This window comes from Penicilliopsis zonata (genome assembly GCF_001890105.1).
Source record: "Penicilliopsis zonata CBS 506.65 unplaced genomic scaffold ASPZOscaffold_3, whole genome shotgun sequence".
Lineage (NCBI taxonomy): Eukaryota > Fungi > Ascomycota > Eurotiomycetes > Eurotiales > Aspergillaceae > Penicilliopsis > Penicilliopsis zonata.
This window is the reverse complement of record NW_019208913.1, coordinates 682,647-703,362: the sequence shown is the minus strand read 5'-3', so window position 1 is coordinate 703,362 and position 20,716 is coordinate 682,647. Positions and strand designations below refer to the sequence as shown.

The following is a 20,716-nucleotide window of genomic DNA, read 5'->3' as shown; positions in this document are numbered from 1 at the left end:
TGCTGATCTCCATCATGGTCCTACAATACAACTGGTTATTTGGTGAAGTCATACTCTTCTCCACACTGACCTCATAATGGTGTCAAGTTTCAAGAGAAGATCAAGCTTCTCGATCACGAAGAATATGTATTTATAGCGAAGAAATCCAGGGAGTATCGTGAGGAAGGACAACTCCTACAAAGCAATCTTCACCATACTAACGCCACACATCGCTTGCGTACGTACACTTGAATCGAATATCAATGTTGGATAAGACTAATCTTTTCAGAATCAATCATATTCACATCGTTAAATTCAATCATCATGCCTCGCGGAGCCGAATTCGACAACAAGATCCCCCAGAGCGATAACGCCATCGACGCAGGCCCAACAAAGGTCCACGGCACAAACCCAGCTGTAAGTCAAACACACCTAGGTCAGAGAGACGTGTCACATCTAACACGAGCAGCATGCGGATCTGAGCCACACGCAGCATGTCGCAGACCTCCCTGAAATTATGGGTGGGAATGGAATCCTCAGCGGTGGCGGCAGTAGTGGACATCAGAGTGGGAAGGGGGGCCATGAGCCCAAGAGTTTAGGCGAACAGAAGGGGCTGGGTGCGCACAAGGCCTGACTTATATGTTGAGTAATTGGGGTTTCTTTTCTAAGAATGGACTATCAGCTTTGATGAATAAATGAATTGTACACTGACGGCGGTAAAGACATCTATCTATATGCCGAGAGAGTAATGGTATTGGCTGAAATCTAAATTATCGCTTTGTAAACCATTTGTCTATCATTCAGACAAAATAGAGAAGAAAAAGAAAGAAAAGAAAAGAAAAAAAGTAATTGACAAATGAATATATTATGTGTACACTCCTCCAATTTCTTACCGGCCATCAGAAGTCTTGGTCCAGATGCTGATAGCATGCTATGCATCTGCCGGTTTCGGGGAGCCTTTCTCCGAGGTACTCGAGTTGGATGGTGATTTTGAGGGCTCCGGATGGGGAAGAGGCAGTGACGCCGTGGAGTCTTTCGCAGGAGGGGGTGACGTGATGGGTTTCGACTGGATCAAGGAGAGAAGATGTTCGCCTAGGTTGCCAGCGCCGTTGATCTTGCTCATCCGGGCGTTGAAATATTCAAGATCATTTTGCATCCTGAAGTTCTGTTAGTTGAAAAGGAAACAAAAAATCATCCATCAAAAGACACGGAGTGCAAGCCTTACCTCTTTTTTCCGGCTTCTGTGGTGATGTTCGCCTCCTGGAATGCCCGCGACCATTGCTCTCGATAGCTGTTAAACACGGGCACCATGATCATCATCACGGAGCTTTCGGGAAGGTGCTTGCTCAAGACCCGGTGCAAAGTGCCCGTCTCCCTAGTCAGTGTGTCCATATACGGGCTCACGGCGGAAGAGCTGGGAGCAGCATCCCAGTCAATCTTCCTCATGGTTTCCACATGCATCGCGCACCGGGAACTCATAATGTCCACCAGCTTTTCGGAAATCCCAGATTGGTGTTCCTGACAGAGACGCTTGACTTTGTCGAATTCCGCCATGAGCGGACTGGACTGAGAGTGACGACGGAAGAATTCTCTAACATAGGGCACCAATGCGACGATAAAGCTGAGCGCTTGTGATGAGAGCGCGAGATGCTTGGTTGTAATTTTATTCAGACCTGCACTCCGGGTAGCTCCTGCGCCGAGGATAAGTTGAGAGGAGCGCGAATTGAACAACTTCAAGGACTCTAATAGATTGGAGCCGATTTCTTGCATCATACTGGGAATGTTCGTCACCAGGAACTCAAACTCTTCAATGCTCTTCATCATCGCCAGGGCAGACTCGGGAAGGATGTATCTTTGTTCGTCAATCACTGCGCTGCGAGTCCTCTCCTTGCCGGATCCATTAACGGTTGTGCCGTTCGTCTGAACTGCCTGTGGCTGGTCCTTGGCCCCTACCGGAAGCCAAATCTTTGAGGCTTCTGCCCAGCTATCGATATCCTTTGTGCTCGCCTCAAGAATCCTGGACAAAGTAGCATTCTCATCGTCTCCAAAGTCCCTGGCATCCCATCGATCGGAATCCATTACTTCCACCAAGCGGTGGCGCTGGTTCTCGCCAAATCTGGTGATATAGTCTCGGATGTGATTTCCAACGACGGTCTTCAGCGCGGTTCCACTTCGGCCGGAGATGGCCTCGCATTCGTCCGCAAAGAGCCGGTTCAGCGTGAAATACTTCAAGAAATCTCGGACCGGAAGCTGAGATGTTTGTTCAGAGCGCACTTTCAGAACCTTTGTAATCTGCGACTGAGAGATATCGACCGCCTGGCCCAACAGACTAGACATGTCGAGGACTTGCAGAATCTCGTCTTGCGCCATGATGGCCGCGGTCATTCTGCCATCTGCGACTAGTTTCTCACCAATGTAGTCCATTTTCGGAACATTGGGGCTCCGAGGAGGCGACTTCAGGCTCGACCCCATCGGACTGCTTAATCCACTCGCAATGTCCAACAAAATCTTGACCTGGACGCTGAGTCTTCGTAGTGATTCACTAACCCCAGTGTACACTCGATTCAGCATCAGATAGGCATCCTCGGGATCTAGCGCGCGAAGGTTGCGAGCCAGAATGGACGATTTCTCATGCTGACTGAGATGCCGGTCGTTGTGTGTAGAGACGGATGCCATGGATTCATTATCATCTTCATTGGAGCTTGGTAGGTGTTTGCGAATTAGACCCTTCATTTCCTTCAGGATTGCCGTCTTGAACGAGGTTGCCGCTGCCGTGGTGTGATGAGCACGTGCAAGACCCGTAAGTTGTGAGCGCAGTCTACTTCGAAGCTCGTCGTCAAAGACCATATAGGCCGGGGAGGAAGCTGCTGCTGTCCGCTGAGCACCTCGCTGTCTCTGGAACGACGAGCCCCAACGCAGCAAAGTGATCTCTCCAGAAACGTTTTCCACGTGTCGTCTAAGATCTCCGAGGAGATCATTCAGGAACCTGCTTTCGTATGCCATTCCAATCCGATGATTCAGTTGATTAAGGTCATCAGATGCCCCCTCAAGAGCCTTGAGACGTCGGAGATCAAGACGTTTTCTGGGGTGCTCGGCGGACTCGGCCCCTTCCTCAGAGACTTTTGAAACCGTTTCCCCTGCCATCAACCTCTCAACCTCTTCAAGTCCGTCGGCGGCTTCTTCTATATCGCCATTTTCGACCAATCCTTCGCACCTCAGCACGGAATCAATAACTTCACGTAGCTGCGTGACTGCGTCAGCCAGCATGCGCACATTCTCACGCCGGCGTCGAAGGTTGACAATCTTCAACCCACCCAATGCCATTTCCTTATCGATCTTCTGAAGGTCCTTCCGCAAGACTTGGATCCGTCTCACCGAATCAGCAGCCTCCGAATGTAGTTCACGCAAAGATCCCAGCGCCGTGAAGAAAGACTTTGATGCCGTGGAGATCGAGGAGATAAGGTGGATTTCCACGGTATCCATATACCACGAGAGCTTCTCCTGTAGAATAGCATTCGTGGCGAGTGCCTTACGGCCAGAATAGCTGGGCTCAACAGCTGCTCCGTTCGTACCCTTATCGTCCTTGCCCGTTTTCAGTGGCGGTCGCACCACCTCCGACTTCTCAGAAACCACATCAAAGACTCGCGGGTTTTCCAGATGGAAATTGTCGTCGAAATAGATCTGTGGAATGGTAGATAGAGGGGTAACCCCTTGGCCGCGGCCTCGGCCACTCGAGGAGCGCCTTCTTCCTCTTGGGTCGAAAGGTGACGTTGCACGAGAGCCAACCGAGATTGCAGAGGGCCGCCGCTCGAGCGGCCTAGACAAGAACCCATCATATTCGTCTAGTTTCGGTGAAGTTGGTTTAGAGGACGCCCTGGAAAGCGGCCGTTCCTGGTCTGCCGTGTTTTCCTTGGCTTGCTGAAAGGCGTCGTATAGAGATCCCACCTGCGACAGATAGGGTTGAAAGGACTTCGATTCCACGTGAGGAATATTCGTCAACGTTACTGGGGGAATATCTCGAGATGTAGGAGGTTTATATCCGGTCGTAGCAACAGCGGTGTGGGGGACCAACCCCGTACGGACGATGGGGGGCTGGAGAAGCGTCGAAATTGCTGAGAAATCCGTAACGTTAGCAGGCACTTTCTCACAAAGACGATGAAAAGGAAAATCTAATCATTCACCATTTTGGCCCGATTCCGCTATTGACGAGTAGTTGTGGGATGGGTCCAAGATTCCCCCAATGCTCGCGATCGAACTCGCAGTCGAGCCTCTCCTCAACCCATACCGTTGGGGCGCCACTCGGGGTGATTCCGCTTGGTTCACCGAATACTGAGACAATGAGGGAGTCGAGGCTCCAGAAGCAATGCTGTCGATCGACTTCCGGGGGCTTGCGGACGACATCGCTTCGGTATCGAACGGCCGAATCCAAAGGCCACCGTAGACACGCGGGCACCCTTATCCGAGCATGACAAGACAGCGTCGAGGTCTAGAAACAAGACTCCCTCGGCGAGTTCTCTGCCAGTACCCACAATCACCGAGAAGGAATGCCCTCGGATAACAAAACCCAGTGCCAGACCACGTATGCGTAATCGGTAATCACTGCCTCCTTGCAATAACTAAGCCCAACAACATGGGGGTCGATTAGAGCATCACGCCCATCCCGATCCGGTAAGGCGCTGGTCACACTGTCAAAGACCGGACCGGAAGAAACATGATCCGAAAACCCACGCTATTATTACATAATATGGTGCCTGAGGCATACATAGTTTCCTTATTGGTAACCACTTAACGCGTGCGACGCGACGTGTCCCCCTCGCGTTTCCCCGGCAGAACGAAGAAATGCAACAACTTCTAAACTGCCTTCCCCGCCGGTAAGCAAACCACCACCACCAGCATCGGGCCCTATTGATTCTTCACCTCTGCTCGCGGCGACTATCATGGACAGGCGTACTCCCTTTACTTTGAGCGTTCTTGCTCCCAGCACAGATGGAGCCGGGGAGTCTCGCACACAAATCCAGCAGCGGCTGCGAGATTTCATCCTTGAATTCCAGCTAGACAATGCCTTCATCTATCGGTAATTGCTTCTCCCTGAGATCCAAAAAAATCCCGATGACTCTTGTTGGCTAATATACATTAGAGATCAACTCAGGCAGAATGTTCTCGTCAAGCAATACTACTGCGATGTCGAGATGACACATTTGGGTAATTACGATGAAGAGCTCAAACACAAGGTCTCCACGGAACCTGCAGAGATGATACCCCTTGTGAGTTTCAATTAGTCTCTTAAATCGTGTGATATCGGCTGGCAGCTGATTCGGCTCCGGCGCAATCATCTAGTTCGAGGCTGCTCTTCAACAATGCACACAGAGAATTGTCTACCCGGGTCAACGTGACATCGAGCTGCCTCCCCATCAATTATTGCTGCGCTCTACCGAGAACTCTCGCTCGATCCGTGATCTTAATGCGAACAATATCTCTCATCTGATCCGTATCCCGGGCATCGTCATTGGTGCTTCGACAATCTCGTCAAAAGCAACCCTGGTCCACATCCGATGCAAGAGCTGCGAACATACCGAGAACATTCGGGTGGAAGGCGGATTCTCCGGTATGACCCTGCCTAGGCGCTGCGGGCGAGAGCAACAGCCGGGTGATCAGCCGGGAGAAAAGTGTCCGCTAGATCCCTATGTCGTTGTGCATGAGAAGTGTCAGTTCGTCGACCAGCAAGTCTTGAAGCTACAAGAAGCCCCCGACCAAGTGCCTGTGGGAGAATTACCACGTCATGTGCTTGTCTCTGCAGATCGCTACCTGGCAAATCGAGTGGTTCCCGGATCGCGGTGCTCTATCATGGGTATCTTCTCCATCTACCAAGCCAAGGGTGGCAAGAAAGATGCGGCCGTAGCTATCCGGAACCCTTACATGCGAGCGGTCGGTATCGTCACCGACTTGGATCACACGGCCAAGGGGAACGCGATATTCTCCGAGGAAGAAGAACAGGAGTTTCTTGAATTGAGTCGCAGGCCGGACCTGTACGAGGCGCTTACCCAAAGCATTGCCCCGTCAATCTACGGGAATCTGGATATTAAGAAGTCGATTGTCTGTCTGTTGATGGGTGGTTCGAAGAAAATTCTCCCGGATGGAATGAAGCTCCGTGGAGATATCAACGTGTTGCTCCTCGGTGACCCTGGTACTGCCAAGTCTCAGTTGTTGAAGTTTGTCGAAAAAGTCGCCCCTATCGCTATTTACACTTCTGGTAAAGGTTCATCGGCCGCTGGTTTGACTGCTTCAGTGCAGCGCGATCACCAGACTCGCGAATTCTATCTTGAAGGCGGAGCTATGGTTCTTGCGGATGGTGGTGTGGTCTGTATTGACGAGTTTGACAAGATGAGAGACGAGGACCGCGTAGCCATCCATGAGGCTATGGAGCAGCAAACCATCTCCATTGCCAAGGCTGGTATCACAACGATTCTCAATTCGCGAACCTCGGTTTTGGCTGCCGCAAACCCCATCTTCGGCCGATATGACGACCTCAAGACTCCTGGAGAAAACATTGACTTCCAAACGACCATTTTGTCTCGATTTGATATGATATTTATTGTCCGTGACGATCACGACCGCAACCGTGATGAGAACATTGCTCGTCACGTCATGGGTGTCCACATGGGAGGCCGTGGTGTTGAAGAGCAAGTGGAGAGTGAGATTCCGTTTGATAAGATGAAGCGATATATCAGTTACTGCCGAACGTGAGTCATTAACGGTAGATTCCTATTCAGAAAAAGCTAGAGCTAACAAATTAGTCGTTGTGCACCTCGTCTATCCCCCGAAGCTGCGGAGAAGCTATCCTCGCACTTTGTCTCGATTCGGAAACAGGTTCACCGGGCCGAACTTGACGCCAATGCTCGTTCCTCAATCCCCATTACCGTCCGTCAGCTCGAAGCCATCGTTCGTATCACAGAATCTCTTGCAAAACTTTCTCTGTCCCCCGTCGCAACAGAGGCGCATGTGGATGAGGCGATCCGCTTGTTCTTGGCTTCTACTATGGACGCCATCACCCAGGGCGAAGGACAGGGCAGCAAGGAGCTCATGGAGGAAGTGACCAAGATTGAAGACGAGCTGAAGCGCCGCCTACCTATCGGGTGGAGCACCAGTCTGGCCACCCTTCGGCGCGAATTTGTCGATGGAAGAGGATACACGGAGCAAGCCCTCAACCGGGCTCTTGTCGTTCTGCAGAGAAGAGATACGGTCCAGATCCGCTCTGGCGGATCCCAGATCTACCGCAATGGTGTCTAAAAAAATTATCTCTCTATTTTTTTCCATCTCTGCTTTAACGACATGACACGAGCGCTTCTATTCACTATACCATGCATGTGCTATGGCCGTTTTCTTTAGTGTATCTGCTTAGGCTGTGGAGTGATGGAGAGGGGGGAACATGGGCAATACTCTGGAATTACATTTGTCTGGGGATATTCCCCTCACACAGCGAGGAATGGCGTCGGGCGTGTCTACTGTTTTTTGTGGTGGATTGAGATTTAGAAGTCCTATAGGATCTAACCATGAGTAAATTAAAATAGGAAGCATACGGAATCTTTTAAGAAGAGGATGCTTACTATTGATGCATCGACAACGCTGGATTTCTGGTATGCATTGCTTTCTTTAGACTTACCCAGATACGTTCGTAGATAGTTCTCTCCGCTGAAGCGTGGGTCCCAGTTCGATTGCTATTTCCAAATAGTTGTGTTCTACCGGTATCATTGAGTAATAATATACTGGCTTTGAAGCCTTGAACAAATGGTATTGATAAGGCCCCTTGTCTGTGATATCTATACATAATAAGCCTGACAGTTTCGAGTAAATGTCGATGTTGAAGACAACATCTATACCCTTCAGCCGGGTTGAAGAATATATCCGAAAAGAAAAGAATGAAGAAGAAAAAGAAGTAGAAAGAACCGAAATGTAGCGCGCAGCGCTTGTCAATGATACATCCGACCCGATTATTGATATCTTGGCCTCTTCTTTGGCCGTTGGGATGCAGCTGCAGCCGCCCGCTTACGAACCACTTCGTGTCGAGAGGCAAGGTTCCCTTCATATGATATCAGGTATCGGATATGGTCGGTGTAGATCCTGTTCCCCTCGTCGTAGAAGGCTTGACATTCCTCTCGAATCTCCGGGAGCAAGCCGTTGCGGAGGGTCTCGATACGCTCCTCGTCACTGGGCAGCTTGTCAAGAGACGCTTCCAGAGAGCTCAGGTAGATTGCAAAGTCGCGCACCGTCTGGCTATCTCTTTGCGTTGCCTTCCGCAGCCGGTTCATGGCCGCCTGGGGAGACAGATTGGCGGGTGTCAGGGGCCGCCTCAGAAACTTCTGGAAGTCCAACCATGTCGGCTGGAAGATGCCCGCTTGAACCGACGCGTGCCAGTCACGTTCGCAGCTTGGGAAACACTGGCGCAGACCCCCTGCGATCTTGCGCTCGTCGGTGCGGAAATATTGTTGGTGCCGGGCAAAGTAGTTCTGGAGGCGCTGCATCCAGATGGCATACTCCAGCCAATTAGCTGCTCCGTATGGCTCAACCCCTGGAAGACCGGGAGGCTCAGGAGTTTTCTGGTCGCCGCCATTCAGTGGAGTCGCGCTGTGTAGCGTGGTGGGAAGGCCAGTATTGGCGCTCGTGTTAAAGGAGACGCTATTCGGGCTCTCCTCGCTCAGGTACGAGCTCCTCTCCAACGACGAACTGGATCGCTTGATGCCTTTTGGCGGTGTGTAGCTCGGCGATGGTATCACCTCTGGCGGCGGTGCAGGTACCGCAGACCCGCCCTGGGAGGGGTGGGAGCTGGGCGTGTCTGCTATTGGGGGGGGTTGTGCTGTTTCAAGCTGACGCTGGGCTTCCTCTAGTAGCCGCTGCTCACGTAGAACTGCGCTGCGCAGTTCCACCAGCTTGCGCTGTTTCTGCAGCTTCTGCAACTCATCCTGCAACTGCCGGATCTGGGAGTCGAGTTGTTGCTCGCTGAGCTCCATTCCCGGAGTTGGAGCCATTGGAGTTGCTGGCAAGCTGCCGGTCTAGCCGGCAGAAACGGCTGGAGCAGGCAGCGGAAACAAACACGGACAGCAAGCTGTGGTGTTGCGAGAGGAAGTTGAAGTCGACATGTCAGAGATGCGACCTCATTAGGCGGTCACGTGAGGATATGCTGAACCAAACTCCAGTCTCGACCACTCTTCTACTTAGGTAGTTAACTACATAAGGTAGCAACCACTGAAGAGTTCATTGTCAACAGGCTTGACTGGATCTCCGGTCTTTTCTACTGCGTACATAGCGCCAGCCTCGCCAGAAATAGCTGCACGGAGCCTTGAAACAAGCTGACCGACCTCACGTCTGTTTCAGACGACGCAAGGCTGAGACTCCCCCAGCCTTATCGTCATCCCTTCTGCGCCTGTCGGGACGCGTTTAGACGTATCTACGCGTTCGTGACGAAGTCGCGACTGATACACGAAGAGAATACGCTGCAGAGGAGCATAATACTGAGAGTAGAAGGGATAGCTAAGTAGTTGACTACGGGCTAAGAAGCAGTGGTTAGAAGTGAGTTTATTGATGGTTAGAATTAGGAATGGGCGAGTGATGGCTGTCACGTGACATGTAACGTGATGCCGCGTGATATGCCGATCGGCAATCGCTTCGATCGGCTACACTAGTCCTCCTCTATGCTAGCGCCGTCTCTTATCAACCCTGACGATTATCGCACTTGGAGCAGGGCCAAGTTCAGGGACAACCTTTGAGAAAGAATCGATTGCTTCTGCTACTTGCTCTTCCTGGTGCTATCGAATCGAAAGCCTTGAAATACTATACCTCGTTTCTCATCTGGAAGCAGTGAAAAAACAAAAACGAAAATGGCTCCTCTCATTCGAGTCATCGGCTCTCTCAACGCCGACATGGTCTCGGTGACCCCTCGATTCCCCGACGCGGGGGAGACCATTACGGCCCGGTCGTTCTTCACCAGCGCGGGCGGCAAGGGTGCCAACCAAGCGGTCGCGTGTGGGCGTGTGTCACGACCGAATCCTGCCTCGTCAAGAACGGCATCGGAGAGCCCTGTGCAGGTGGAAATGGTGGGAGCGGTTGGCGGGTCGGACGGACACTTTACGGCGCTGCTGAAGCCGACGCTGGAGAAATCCGGAGTGGACACGTCCCGGGTGCGGGTGGTTGAGAAGGCATACACGGGCGTGGCGGTGATCATTGTGGACGAGTCTGCGGGCGGAGAGAACCGGATCTTATTCTCCCCCGGCGCCAACTACGAGGGGATGCAGCCGACGCCGGCAGTGCTGGGGATGGGACTTGCGGCGCCCATTCCCGACGTGATTGTCATGCAGGCCGAGATCCCCGTGGAGACGGTGGTGGGCACGCTGCGGGCGATTGGCGCGTACAAGGCGCAGAGGCGAGCGGAGGGCAAGCGCGGGATCGAGGCTGGGCCGGACGTCATGTTCAACCCGGCCCCCGCGCCGCCGGGAGGTTTGCCAGAGGACGTGTACGCGGCGGTGGACCATCTGATCATGAACGAGACGGAGGCGGAGCTGATGACGCCGCCGACGGCGCAGCTGGTGCAGACTGTTCCCGACGCGGCGGGGCTCGAGGTCAAGGAGCAGGTCGCCCGGTACTTCCACAAGCTCGGAGTGACCTACGTGCTGGTGACGCTGGGGTCGAAGGGGGTGTGGTACAGCGCGAGCGACGCCGAGCAGTCCCGCTTCACAAACCAGATCCCCGCGGCGCCGGTGCGCAAGGTGCTGGATACCACGGCGGCGGGCGACACCTTCATGGGCACCTACGCGGTGGAGGTGGCCCGCTGGCGCGAACGCCGTCGGGCGGAGGGGCAGGCTGGGCAGGACCTGACGACGCCGCAGGACAAGGCAGATCGGTATGGCCGGGTGATGGACGCGGCCATGCACCGGGCGGCGCGGGCGTCGGCACGCTGCGTGGAGCGCCAGGGAGCCATGGACAGCATTCCGTGGGAAGACGAGATTGTGGAGATATAGATGGTTATTTCTATTGACGATGTACAATTGATCCAGCAATCCTCCCTACTGTACTACGGAGGTGTCCCTCGCCCTTATGCTGGCTGTACTCCTAGTAAGTGGTATATGGAGTACTTACCACATAGGCATTTCACTTTTCACAGCTAATCCTTGTAGAAACCACTCGTATCTATTCGTCGGCTAAATAGTCTACTACATACAATAAATTATTTCCATTAATATCTAAAGAGAAGCCATTGTTGAATGACAATATGATGGATGCGTAATATTACTGTAATACACGCGTCTCTACATATAGCTATGAGTTTCCGGCAATTCAATATATCAGCTCAACTATACGATCCCCAGACAATAGCTGCAATTATTATGTACCTATTACTTATAGATAGCACTAAGCAGGAATCTATTCAATCAAGATCCCATAAAGCACCCCTATCAGCAAATAGTCTTCTTAAGTGGACTCTACGCGTCGCGTCAGTCCTCCGTACGCGTATTACCGTAATGCCCGGCGCCAAAACGCAGCAAATGGGCAGCGCATCACCACCAACAGGCACAACCAGGGTGGAATCCCCCGTTGGAGGGGTATTCGCCAATGACACATGCCTTGCAGGTTCATGGCGTGAAGTCTCAACACGAACGCGAGACGATCGTGCATTCTGGACTGGGTTGGCCACCAGAATTCCCCCCTCCCCCCCGCGCGCAGGGACATTCCCTTGCCTCCATTCTGCACCAACGCCATCCCTTGGGCGAGCGAGGGAGGGTATATGAGGAGCTCAGGCGGCGCAGGCCAGCAGTCAACCCTCCGTCTTTCTATCCTCCTTCTCGTATCGTAGTACTCTGTCTGTGTACTCTCTGTACCTACTCCCAAAATCTCTCTTGTACACATTCGAATCGCTGCGTCTTCCTGCTAGTTCCAGCTTACCGTATCTGATCGTCGCCCCACTTCAGCTCAATCAAAACATCGGCTGCCTGCTCCCATCAACCGTCAACAGAGAATCTCACCACACCAGCACGCCAGCACGCCCATTGAAAAACCGTTTGATTTTCTGCTCGATAGCTGTCTACAATGGCTTTGACCATGACTCCGGCACGTCAGCCGTTTGCGAGTCTGGAAACCCCGCGTCTACGGTCGCTGCTCAAGACCCAGATGAACGTCAAGAACCAACAGAATGGTAACGTACAACTTCTCCCCGAGGACAGGCATCAAGCGAGGTTGACTGACAGCTCAGGCATGGCGATGAAGATGCAGATCTCCGTGGATGATGCCGAAAACGTTGACCCCGCCACCGCCAGCCTGTCGACCAAGCGCAAGCGTGCCCTGGACGACGTCGACGAAGACCACGAGAAAGCCTCCAAGAGCCGTGAGTTTATCAAGCCGATCAAATCCTCGCGGACGGCCTTGTCCTCCATCGAGACCACCTTGAGCAACACCATCGCCACTCTGCGTGGGCTCTCTACGCCTGCCACACCCATCAGTGCGCGCCCGTCCACCCCCAAGACCACCACCCCCTTTGCCCGTCCCGCCGGTCGCTCCCCGCAGTCCAAGTCGTGCAAGGCGTTCACTCGACGCTCGCATCTCATCTCCAAGTCGACAGCCCGCCCGGAGCCCGCTAGCAGACGCAGTGTGGGACGTCCATTCTCCATCGCTACGGCGCTCGCGAAGAACCAGCTGCAGCAACAGCTGCAGCCTAAGCCTACGCCCAAGAAAGCATCGTGGTACTTTGAGATTCACGTCGACTCGGAACAAGAAGAAATGACCAACCTCATGCAACACTCGACGGGTGTGTTGGACATCAGTGATGACGACAGCACCACCCGCCAGGCCAAACAGGGTGATGTTCGTGGCAAGGAGAACATCCCGCCTAGCGAACTCGGTCTGGATATCCCCGTCAGTTCCGCCACGCGGTCGCGGGCTAGACAGTCGATGACGGCGTCTCCTATCCGCAAGGCCATCAAGATGGACGAGGACCGCTCGCCGCTCGAAGAGCTCAATGCCGCAGAGTACTATGCGGCGGACTGCCATGCATTCTCGGTTGCGGTCGTCTACGATGACGACGAGGCATGCGCAGACCCTGTCAAGGCTGACCGTCCGGAATCTGCTACCTGTGCTTCGATTGCGGAAATCCTACAGTCGAGTACCGTGCAGCCAGAGGACAAGCCGTCCAAGGAGACTCAGATTGAGATTCATACCCAAGCATAGTCTCTTTCTTTCTTTCTTTTTGCTTCCTTTCTCTCGTGTCTTTCTTATGTTTCTTTGTCTCTGCAAGCGATACCCAGGTAATACTTCTTATGTTTGTTGTAATGAAATGAACGAGTCGACGAGGTCAGATGTAACTCTAGCGATGCAATGCTTAGATAGTTAGTTGTAGTAAATGGATTTATAAAAAGTCGGGCTTTTTTTCCTTTGATAGTAGGAACAAATCTCAATCATCATGCTCAGTATCCATCTCATTCCTCTCTACAACTGCATCTGCCGCCTCCTCTCTCTCGACGGCCTCTTCCTCCCCCTCACTCACATCCCCCCACTGCACGCGTTTGCCAGGAGGAGGTCCAGTCTGACCCGTATTCCGCTTCACAGCATCGGTGCGCCAATTGGGCGCCCCGCGGATCGTCGCCCGCACCTCAGTGGCAAGCTGGAGATCCCGCACCGAGGCGACCCCGCCGTCGAGCATGAACTCGCCCAGGTTTTCGTCGCCGCCCGTGTGGTCCGGAAACGCCAGGATACGCGCATAGTCCGAGTCCGATGGGGTGGCATCGCGGATGAGCGTGAGGATCTTGTCGCGCATGATGGTCTTCAGCTTGCCGAGCGTGCCGTCACCGAACCACCCGTCACTCACAATATCACAGGTTGGTCGGAGGAAGTCGTCGGGGGGCGTGGAAGCCAGAGCGGCTGCGAGCGTGGCTTGCTGCGGTCGGCCCTCGGGGAACAAGGACTGCGCGAGGAGCGGGTCGGTAATGTCGCAGAGCATCCACATCTTGCCGTCGCGTGGGAACGGCCGCTGGCCCGTGAATAGGTGGCTGGTGCCTTGCGCTGTGCCGCCGCCGGGCATCGTTGGATCGACTGCCGATCCACCACCGCCGCCGCCAGAACTACCGGCGAGGATGTTGGATTCGGCCGACGGGCGCGGTAGGGTGTGTCGTCGGCCGCCGGCGGAGTCGCGGGCGAGTTCCGGGTCCCGAGGGAGGATGCGGAACATGACGGTCTGGTAGAAGCGGTAGCAGGGGGCGGTGCGCGGGTCGTGCCCGAACTTGATGATTGCATCGCGCCAGGGTCCCGAGCGGAAGATGTACGCGACGTAGGGGATTGCGTGGCGGAGTTGGTACCGTTGTTCTAGGGTGGTGAGGGAGTTGCGCAGCCCACGGCGGGTCCAGGCGACTCGCTCGGCGAAGAGAGCCCGCACAGAGGCGATGGTCTCCTGCAACGCTGGGTCGAGGGTGTCGAGGGGCGGGCAGCTGTCGCGCGGAGCTGACGGGACGCTCTCGATATCATACGGGACCAGGTGCGTCAGCACCTTGGTGGCTTGCTGGGTGTTGAAGGTTGTGACTTTGCCTGCGTCGTCCACGGATAGTTTCACCGTGGGGTTTTGGCGGTACCTTGATAAATTCAGCGGAAATTTCAAATGTGAAAAAGAAAGGCTACCAACATATAGCTAAATGGAACATCGCCATGGCTGAACGACGGAGGAGGAAAAATCTCCACGTTCATGGTCTCGCCCTTGGTCATGTTGATATCGAACTGCTTCATTTTTTGATCTGATCCTTTAACAGTGCACTCTGCGCGCGTCCCAGTCAGGGGTATTCTTACAGTCGTAGGAGAGAATCTGTTCTCGAAACCGGTTGGCGAACGTGCTTGACGCTGTCGAGAAGACAAAGTCGGGCATGCCTGAAAGTATTAGACACGAAACAAGACAGAATTGGAAGAACTGAATCCACCTCGGAACACATGAGTCCGTTCGACCTTGCCCACCGGCTCGACCTGGTAGCGATATTCGTTGTCACGGAGACTCTGCAACAGCTGTCGTGCACTCCGTCGTGGCAGGGAGCCATCGTCCGCCGCAGTGTCGACATCTCCATCGATGAATGGCTCGTCTGAGCCTCGCTTACGCTTCCTTCCGGTGCGTCGAGGTACCGTCACCTTCAACAATATATTGTTGGACTGGGAACTGGTCGACTGCAGCGGCCGGGCCATCGCATCCTCCGGACGGAGCACCAGGTTGGCAGGAGTATCTGCTTTGGGCGGATTCAAAATCTGTCATATCTGTCAGTTTCCTCTGTTATCAAATAGTAAAAAAAAAAGCAATGCAATATCAAACCAACCTTGCCAATCCCATCGCTCCCCTGCAAAGTCCGGATGGCATTGTCGACGTTCCGGACCACCCCCGGATGTTCGACGCTCACCACTCGCAGTGGAGGCACCTCATAGAAGGGCGCTGTCCGTGGAAGGCCTCGTTGGGCCATCTCAAGTTCCTGGTACCAGTCGGTACCTGCCCGTTGAGCTGCTTTTCGACACCGCCCGAGAGAGATGTTGCGTCGACCGGGCCCAGTCGCCGGCTGAGTGAGGCACTCAATAGTGCTTTTTAGGCTGCTTCGGTATCTCTCAAGCGTACTGTCTCATCTGTCATCGTCCCCATCCCAAGTCAGAACAATAGGTAGGCAGTGGGCACAATAGTCAATCACGTCGAGACTCACGTGAACGCTCACGTGAACGTCCTTGGACGAAGGTGGTTAGGCCCACCAGCCACAGGAATTCCAGTCACATGACTGTACCGCCACAGCGAAAGGAACAGGAAATCGTCCACAACGCACCAGAGTAAGCAGCAACAGAGTCACCACGGAGCATCATGGCTATTAGACAGTAAAATTCAAGTACAGCAGATGAAACCTTCAGATAATATCCCACCTGCATCTCTTTTAGTCTACGTCTAGGCGTGGTGGCCCGTCACAGCTCCTGCTGAGTGTATCAAGTTCCCGCCACAACACGCGCCTCGCCTGGCTGCCGTATATCGAGCGCTCCCTGACTTGGCTCCTCTAACCTCGCTCTCTCCGGACTCAGCACCAGAACCACGCCCCCCTGTGTCTTATCGGCCTCACCACGAATCGACGCTTTCTGTGAGCCCCTGCGTATCCGGAACCCCTGCTGCGACTGCCATTGCGCTGCCTCCACGCTGGCCTCCCTCTTGTGTCTGCCGCAGTCCCCCGCTTCCCACCCCCCATCCCGACCGCTAAGCGACTCTGGCAGCAGTCCGCCCCCAGCGGCCATCAAGCACGAAAGAATCGCTGCTGGACGTTGAGACTCTTGGGTAAGGCTTCTTCCCATCCCCCCTCCTGGCCCTGTATTTTTCCCCGGTCGTCGCGTGTCTGTTGGCCTCGCCGTGGTCGAAGCTGTGCGTGAGTGAGTGGCTATTAGTTGGTTATTATTATCCTGGTGGTTATTATTCGTGCTCCTGGCCGCTTCACCTGTTGTCTTCCCTCCAACGCTGTCCTTCTCGCTCAGACCTCCTTCCCGCTCCTTGATCGAGTCCCCATCGATCGAACGGGAATTGCGTCCTTTTTTTTTTTCGGTGTTGATGCTGACCGAATGCTCATCAGTCCGCGCAGGTTGGCGATAAACAAATCCGTGGCCGCTCTCCCCTGAACGTCGTCTTTCCTCCCTCCGAACTCCCTTCCCCCCCCCCCCCCCCATCCATCTGTCCTGCTCCTGCTAGTGTGCGGCGTCCTGCTGCTTCTGGCACCATAAGAAACATCAAGTATATGTGGCTTCTCATCTCTGAGCGACAATGAAGGGCTTTAGACAAAGAGTGGTGAGTGACAACCCCCTTCCCCTCTCTTCCAGGCGTTTCATGCTTCTCCCCACAATTCTGCAACCTTCAGCCTCCCCCCACCCCAGGTGAATGAAGGCACATCAGATCGATGGTTCAAAGGCAGCTAACTGGCACAGCATGAGCAGCTATCAAGGGCAAAGGACTCGAATAAGTCCTCCAAGAAGAAGGACGCCTCTTCCCAGTCCCCGTCGCAGAGCCAAGCGTCAATCGGCATCCACCATGGCCAACAGTCCGCGTCGCCAAACCATGGCACTCCGACTTCATCCACCACGTCCGTGAACGACATCAAGGGCAAAGCCAGCACCCCGGACAATGCCTCTCAGACCGGCCTGGTGCCTCATCCCGCGGCCTTCGCCCCACAGGGGGGAGCAGGCATGGCTGGTCAGCCTGCGAGCAATAATGGACCGGCCACTCCCAGCAGACAAGGCCAACCGATCGCGCCGAGCGTGATCATCAGTCCTAGCACAACGGTAAGCCTTCCTTCTTCTGTCGTACATTCCCTCCTTTCTGTGCCTTTTCATACTAATATTGGGTTCTCACCAGCATGTCCCTCCTCCCGGTGCTGCAGAGACGATGCCCGGGGACCTGGCGCCCCCTCGCAAATCCAACGTCTTTGATCGTCTGCAAACAACCCCCAAGGACATGTCGGAAGGGATCCGGACACCCAAGCGGCAACACTCGTCGCGGTTTGATATCTCCGATCAACGCCAACGCGAGCTGGAGAAGCTGCCTGGCTTCCACGAAGTGCCCCCCAACCGCCGTCAGGAGCTTTTCATGCAGAAGATCGACCAATGCAACATCATCTTCGACTTCAATGACCCCACGGCAGATATGAAGTCCAAGGAGATCAAGCGTCTCGCCCTACACGAGCTGCTCGACTACGTCGCCAACAACAGATCCGTGATCACTGAACCCATGTACCCGCGCGTAGTCGAAATGTTCGCCAAAAATCTCTTCCGACCCATTCCTCCCCCGATGGCCCCCCAGGGAGAGGCCTTTGATCCCGAGGAGGATGAGCCTGTCCTTGAAGTCGCCTGGCCACATATCCAGGTGGTGTATGAGTTCTTCCTGCGGTTCATCGAGAGCCAGGACTTCAACACCAACATCGCCAAGGGCTACATCGACCATCACTTTGTTCTCCAGGTATATTGCTTATTAGCATCTATTCCCTTTCTTCTCTCTTTACATGAAGAAACTAAACGCCGTCACAGTTGTTGGAGCTCTTCGACTCTGAAGACCCTCGGGAACGCGATTTCTTGAAGACTACGCTGCACCGCATTTACGGCAAATTCTTGAACTTGCGCTCCTATATCCGACGATCAATTAACAACGTCTTCTTCCAATTCGTCTACGAGACCGAAAGATTCAACGGTATTGCCGAGTTGCTGGAGATTCTCGGCTCGATCATCAACGGTTTCGCCCTGCCTCTCAAGGAGGAACACAAACTCTTCCTCACCCGAAGCCTGCTTCCACTACACAAAGCCAAGGGGCTCAGCATGTACCACCCGCAACTCGCCTATTGCATTGTCCAGTTTTTGGAGAAGGATTCTTCCTTGACTGAAGATGTAAGAATGCTTTTTTTTTCCTGCAGCAGTCTCTCAAGGCAACGGTGAAGCTCACTGTATATTCTAGGTTGTTCTTGGTCTCCTCCGTTATTGGCCCAAGACGAACAGCACCAAGGAGGTGATGTTCTTAAACGAGGTTGAGGATATCTTCGAGGTGATGGACCCTGCCGAATTCGCAAAGGTCCAAGGCCCGCTATTCCAGCAGCTGGCCAAATCCGTCGCCAGTCCCCATTTTCAGGTCAGTGATCACTGAAGGCGTTCGCTGTGTTTGCCATACTCACATGATTTAGGTTGCGGAACGGGCGCTGTACTTCTGGAACAACGAGTATTTCTGTAATCTCGTCAGCGACAACGTCGAGACCATCCTCCCCATCATGTTCTCTCCACTCTACGAGAATTCCAAGGGCCACTGGAATCGGTAGGCATTTCCGCCCCCCTTTATTTTGAAAAAAAAAAAAAAAATCAAAAATCAATCAACACCCTCTCTCTTCAGCACGACCTCTAACGAAAGTTGTTATCTATAGGACAATCCACAGCATGGTTTACAATGCGATGAAAATGTTCATGGAAATCAACCCTCAGCTCTTCGATGAGTGCTCCCACGAGTACACCGAACAGCAAAACACTGCTGAACAACGTGAGAAGGCCAGACTCGACCGCTGGAGCGAGCTTGAGAAACAGGCCTCGGATCGCAAGAACAGGGCTGCAAATCCCGCAACGCAGCCCTTAGCTGCCTCCACCGACCTGGCCGCCACCACCAGTATCACCACTGATGGATCGGCGACCCTCCGTGACGACGTCGACTCCATCACCGACGACAGCCAGAAACGCCTCAATGCTCTGAAGCTGCAGGATGATACCAGCCCAACGAAGGAACGGAGGGCTACACCGATCTCGGTTAGTTCTACATGAACTTTTGATGTGAATTCTTTCCTTGTCCATATCCTTGAGTGAGACAGATCATTCTTTGTTCCTATTCTTCTGATCCTCGCTCTATCTATCTATCTATCTATCTCTCTCTCTCCCCCATCCCTTGTGTTGCGCTTCCATGCTAAGACGTCGTAATTGTTCGTGTTACAGTCAGCGTGATTCTAACGGGACAACGTCCGTTTGCTCCAGAGACGGCACCGTGGGTCGCTTGATGAGCCTCGGAGGCGACGAAGTGGTAGCGGCAGCGAGATCAGAGTGCGAGGTGAACGACGACGGTCAGTCGGTGGCACCAGCGCTGTCAGCGTGTCGATGCCATCGCGGAGCAACTCGGTCAAGTGATTTGTTATTTTCATTCATTGTGTCAGAATTCCATTACCTTTTCTTTCCATTTCAATTCTATCTTCCTGTTTTTTTCTTCTGGGAGGTCCAAGAGGGTGGGGGGAAGAAACAGAATATTCGTCGAGACTCCTCCCCTGCAACCGAATTACATAGCGACCCCGATGTGCAACGACTTATATTCCACATCCTCCCCCTTTTTTTTTCCCTTCTTTCCCTCGCGCTTTTGATTTTCCTTTTCCTTTTCCTTTTTCTTTTTCTTTTTGCCCCCCTCTTCTACCCTCTTCTGTGTATATGGCTTGGTACCAAACTCACCCATCCAGCATCTCTATTCCCCTCGTGGTTTATTTTCCCTTAAGCTCCCCTTGATTAGCCGAGTGCGATCCTGTTACGTTGGAACTACCTGCCTAGTTATTAGAACCGTTTGTTCGGGATTACATGGAAAACAAGCTGGTGCGCGAATGGCGTTTTCCATTTGTCGACAGAGGTGTCGATTCTTTCCTCCTCCTTCTCTTCTTCTTCTTCTTCTCCTTCTCCTTCTTCTTTGGTGTCCTTGTTGCCAGTATCTATCCAATTTTTTGAATCCATAGGACATGGGAAACCCATGTTTAGATTTTGAGGTTCCATATACGAGGTTGGTGGAATATATGTCTTCATGATCCTTTGGTTCTTGTCATGCCAGCTGCCCCTAGAATATATTAGTACCCGGTGGATTGAAGGATAGTATTCAGTATCACCTCCGTACTTTACCAGGTAGAAAATACAGAGTAACTGGTACCTACCACCTATGGAGGTATAACTATTAACTATAACTAGGTACCTAGGTACCTGGTACTAGGGATATACTAGTCCAGTTGAAGCCTTGGTGCCTGAACTGAGCACGTGCACCTCCTCGAAGAACACATCGCTCATTGGACAGCTCGGACAGGCACAACGATGATCCGAAATTCCCTATCTAGGCCTAGCGTACCTCGACAGGGTCTCTGCGCATGCCCGCGTCCGCTCGCTTTTTGCTCTGGAGGTGCGCGCCTCAGTCCAGGTCCGACTGCCTTGAACGCTCCCATCCTCCCTCACC

At 53.4% G+C, this 20,716-nt stretch overlaps 9 protein-coding genes across 9 annotated transcripts; 5 read left to right on the top strand and 4 right to left on the bottom strand.

Annotated features, from left to right (window-relative positions):
* The first annotated feature begins 164 nt into the window (after window positions 1-164).
* ASPZODRAFT_129376 (hypothetical protein) lies at window positions 165-696 on the top strand. The gene is made up of 3 exons (XM_022722250.1): window positions 165-217; window positions 269-396; window positions 449-696. The coding sequence occupies exons 2-3, from the start codon at window positions 304-306 to the stop codon at window positions 611-613; spliced, it is 258 nt and encodes an 85-aa protein (XP_022583516.1). The 5' UTR covers window positions 165-217; window positions 269-303; the 3' UTR covers window positions 614-696.
* Window positions 591-4,602, bottom strand: ASPZODRAFT_129374 (hypothetical protein). Its single transcript, XM_022722249.1, has 3 exons — window positions 4,161-4,602; window positions 1,205-4,091; window positions 591-1,136 (listed from the first exon to the last, which is right to left on the bottom strand). Exons 1-3 carry the CDS (start codon window positions 4,378-4,380, stop codon window positions 911-913), a joined length of 3,333 nt encoding a protein of 1,110 aa, XP_022583515.1. The 5' UTR covers window positions 4,381-4,602; the 3' UTR covers window positions 591-910.
* A 220-nt stretch (window positions 4,603-4,822) lies between these two features.
* ASPZODRAFT_129372 (hypothetical protein) lies at window positions 4,823-7,643 on the top strand. The gene is made up of 4 exons (XM_022722248.1): window positions 4,823-5,053; window positions 5,117-5,243; window positions 5,317-6,719; window positions 6,774-7,643. The coding sequence occupies exons 1-4, from the start codon at window positions 4,917-4,919 to the stop codon at window positions 7,264-7,266; spliced, it is 2,160 nt and encodes a 719-aa protein (XP_022583514.1). The 5' UTR covers window positions 4,823-4,916; the 3' UTR covers window positions 7,267-7,643.
* A 75-nt stretch (window positions 7,644-7,718) lies between these two features.
* Window positions 7,719-9,487, bottom strand: ASPZODRAFT_129371 (hypothetical protein). Its single transcript, XM_022722247.1, has one exon. It carries the CDS (start codon window positions 9,000-9,002, stop codon window positions 7,968-7,970), a length of 1,035 nt encoding a protein of 344 aa, XP_022583513.1. The 5' UTR covers window positions 9,003-9,487; the 3' UTR covers window positions 7,719-7,967.
* Window positions 9,488-9,577: 90 nt separating this feature from the next.
* On the top strand, window positions 9,578-11,147 carry ASPZODRAFT_129370 (hypothetical protein). The gene has a single exon (XM_022722246.1). The coding sequence runs from the start codon at window positions 9,852-9,854 to the stop codon at window positions 10,986-10,988; it is 1,137 nt and encodes a 378-aa protein (XP_022583512.1). The 5' UTR covers window positions 9,578-9,851; the 3' UTR covers window positions 10,989-11,147.
* Window positions 11,148-12,054: 907 nt separating this feature from the next.
* On the top strand, window positions 12,055-13,188 carry ASPZODRAFT_60500 (hypothetical protein; the record flags this gene model as incomplete). The annotated part of the gene is made up of 1 exon (XM_022728923.1): window positions 12,055-13,188. One exon carries the CDS (start codon window positions 12,055-12,057, stop codon window positions 13,186-13,188), a length of 1,134 nt encoding a protein of 377 aa, XP_022583511.1.
* Window positions 13,189-13,299: 111 nt separating this feature from the next.
* ASPZODRAFT_1371467 (hypothetical protein) lies at window positions 13,300-15,601 on the bottom strand. The gene is made up of 5 exons (XM_022724226.1): window positions 15,306-15,601; window positions 14,922-15,237; window positions 14,794-14,871; window positions 14,633-14,741; window positions 13,300-14,582 (listed from the first exon to the last, which is right to left on the bottom strand). Exons 1-5 carry the CDS (start codon window positions 15,444-15,446, stop codon window positions 13,412-13,414), a joined length of 1,815 nt encoding a protein of 604 aa, XP_022583510.1. The 5' UTR covers window positions 15,447-15,601; the 3' UTR covers window positions 13,300-13,411.
* Window positions 15,602-15,725: 124 nt separating this feature from the next.
* On the bottom strand, window positions 15,726-16,457 carry ASPZODRAFT_23283 (hypothetical protein). The gene is made up of 2 exons (XM_022727929.1): window positions 16,446-16,457; window positions 15,726-16,388 (listed from the first exon to the last, which is right to left on the bottom strand). The coding sequence occupies exon 2, from the start codon at window positions 16,303-16,305 to the stop codon at window positions 15,949-15,951; it is 357 nt and encodes a 118-aa protein (XP_022583509.1). The 5' UTR covers window positions 16,306-16,388; window positions 16,446-16,457; the 3' UTR covers window positions 15,726-15,948.
* A 308-nt stretch (window positions 16,458-16,765) lies between these two features.
* ASPZODRAFT_139951 (hypothetical protein) lies at window positions 16,766-19,287 on the top strand (the record flags this gene model as incomplete). Its single annotated transcript, XM_022724613.1, has 7 exons — window positions 16,766-16,789; window positions 16,927-17,280; window positions 17,354-17,953; window positions 18,022-18,375; window positions 18,443-18,613; window positions 18,666-18,793; window positions 18,900-19,287. 7 exons carry the CDS (start codon window positions 16,766-16,768, stop codon window positions 19,285-19,287), a joined length of 2,019 nt encoding a protein of 672 aa, XP_022583508.1.
* Between the last annotated feature and the right edge of the window lie 1,429 nt (window positions 19,288-20,716).

What these genes read in the sequence shown, in the direction of transcription:
- ASPZODRAFT_129374 (XM_022722249.1), bottom strand. Translation starts at nt 4,380, where the DNA reads ATGTCGTCCGCAAGCCCCCGGAAGTCGATCGACAGCATTGCTTCTGGA. An exon ending in AGCGGAATCGGGCCAAAATG is followed by an intron (nt 4,092 to 4,160) that starts GTGAATGATTAG and finishes CGGATTTCTCAG; the next exon opens with CAATTTCGACGCTTCTCCAG. An exon ending in ACAGAAGCCGGAAAAAAGAG is followed by an intron (nt 1,137 to 1,204) that starts GTAAGGCTTGCA and finishes ACAGAACTTCAG; the next exon opens with GATGCAAAATGATCTTGAAT.
- ASPZODRAFT_1371467 (XM_022724226.1), bottom strand. Translation starts at nt 15,446, where the DNA reads ATGGCCCAACGAGGCCTTCCACGGACAGCGCCCTTCTATGAGGTGCCT. An exon ending in ACAGATTCTCTCCTACGACT is followed by an intron (nt 14,742 to 14,793) that starts GTAAGAATACCC and finishes TTAAAGGATCAG; the next exon opens with ATCAAAAAATGAAGCAGTTC. An exon ending in GATGTTCCATTTAGCTATAT is followed by an intron (nt 14,583 to 14,632) that starts GTTGGTAGCCTT and finishes GAATTTATCAAG; the next exon opens with GTACCGCCAAAACCCCACGG.
- ASPZODRAFT_129370 (XM_022722246.1), top strand. Translation starts at nt 9,852, where the DNA reads ATGGCTCCTCTCATTCGAGTCATCGGCTCTCTCAACGCCGACATGGTC.
- ASPZODRAFT_23283 (XM_022727929.1), bottom strand. Translation starts at nt 16,305, where the DNA reads ATGGGAAGAAGCCTTACCCAAGAGTCTCAACGTCCAGCAGCGATTCTT.
- ASPZODRAFT_129376 (XM_022722250.1), top strand. Translation starts at nt 304, where the DNA reads ATGCCTCGCGGAGCCGAATTCGACAACAAGATCCCCCAGAGCGATAAC. An exon ending in TCCACGGCACAAACCCAGCT is followed by an intron (nt 397 to 448) that starts GTAAGTCAAACA and finishes TAACACGAGCAG; the next exon opens with CATGCGGATCTGAGCCACAC.
- ASPZODRAFT_129371 (XM_022722247.1), bottom strand. Translation starts at nt 9,002, where the DNA reads ATGGCTCCAACTCCGGGAATGGAGCTCAGCGAGCAACAACTCGACTCC.
- ASPZODRAFT_129372 (XM_022722248.1), top strand. Translation starts at nt 4,917, where the DNA reads ATGGACAGGCGTACTCCCTTTACTTTGAGCGTTCTTGCTCCCAGCACA. An exon ending in GACAATGCCTTCATCTATCG is followed by an intron (nt 5,054 to 5,116) that starts GTAATTGCTTCT and finishes AATATACATTAG; the next exon opens with AGATCAACTCAGGCAGAATG. An exon ending in CTGCAGAGATGATACCCCTT is followed by an intron (nt 5,244 to 5,316) that starts GTGAGTTTCAAT and finishes GCAATCATCTAG; the next exon opens with TTCGAGGCTGCTCTTCAACA.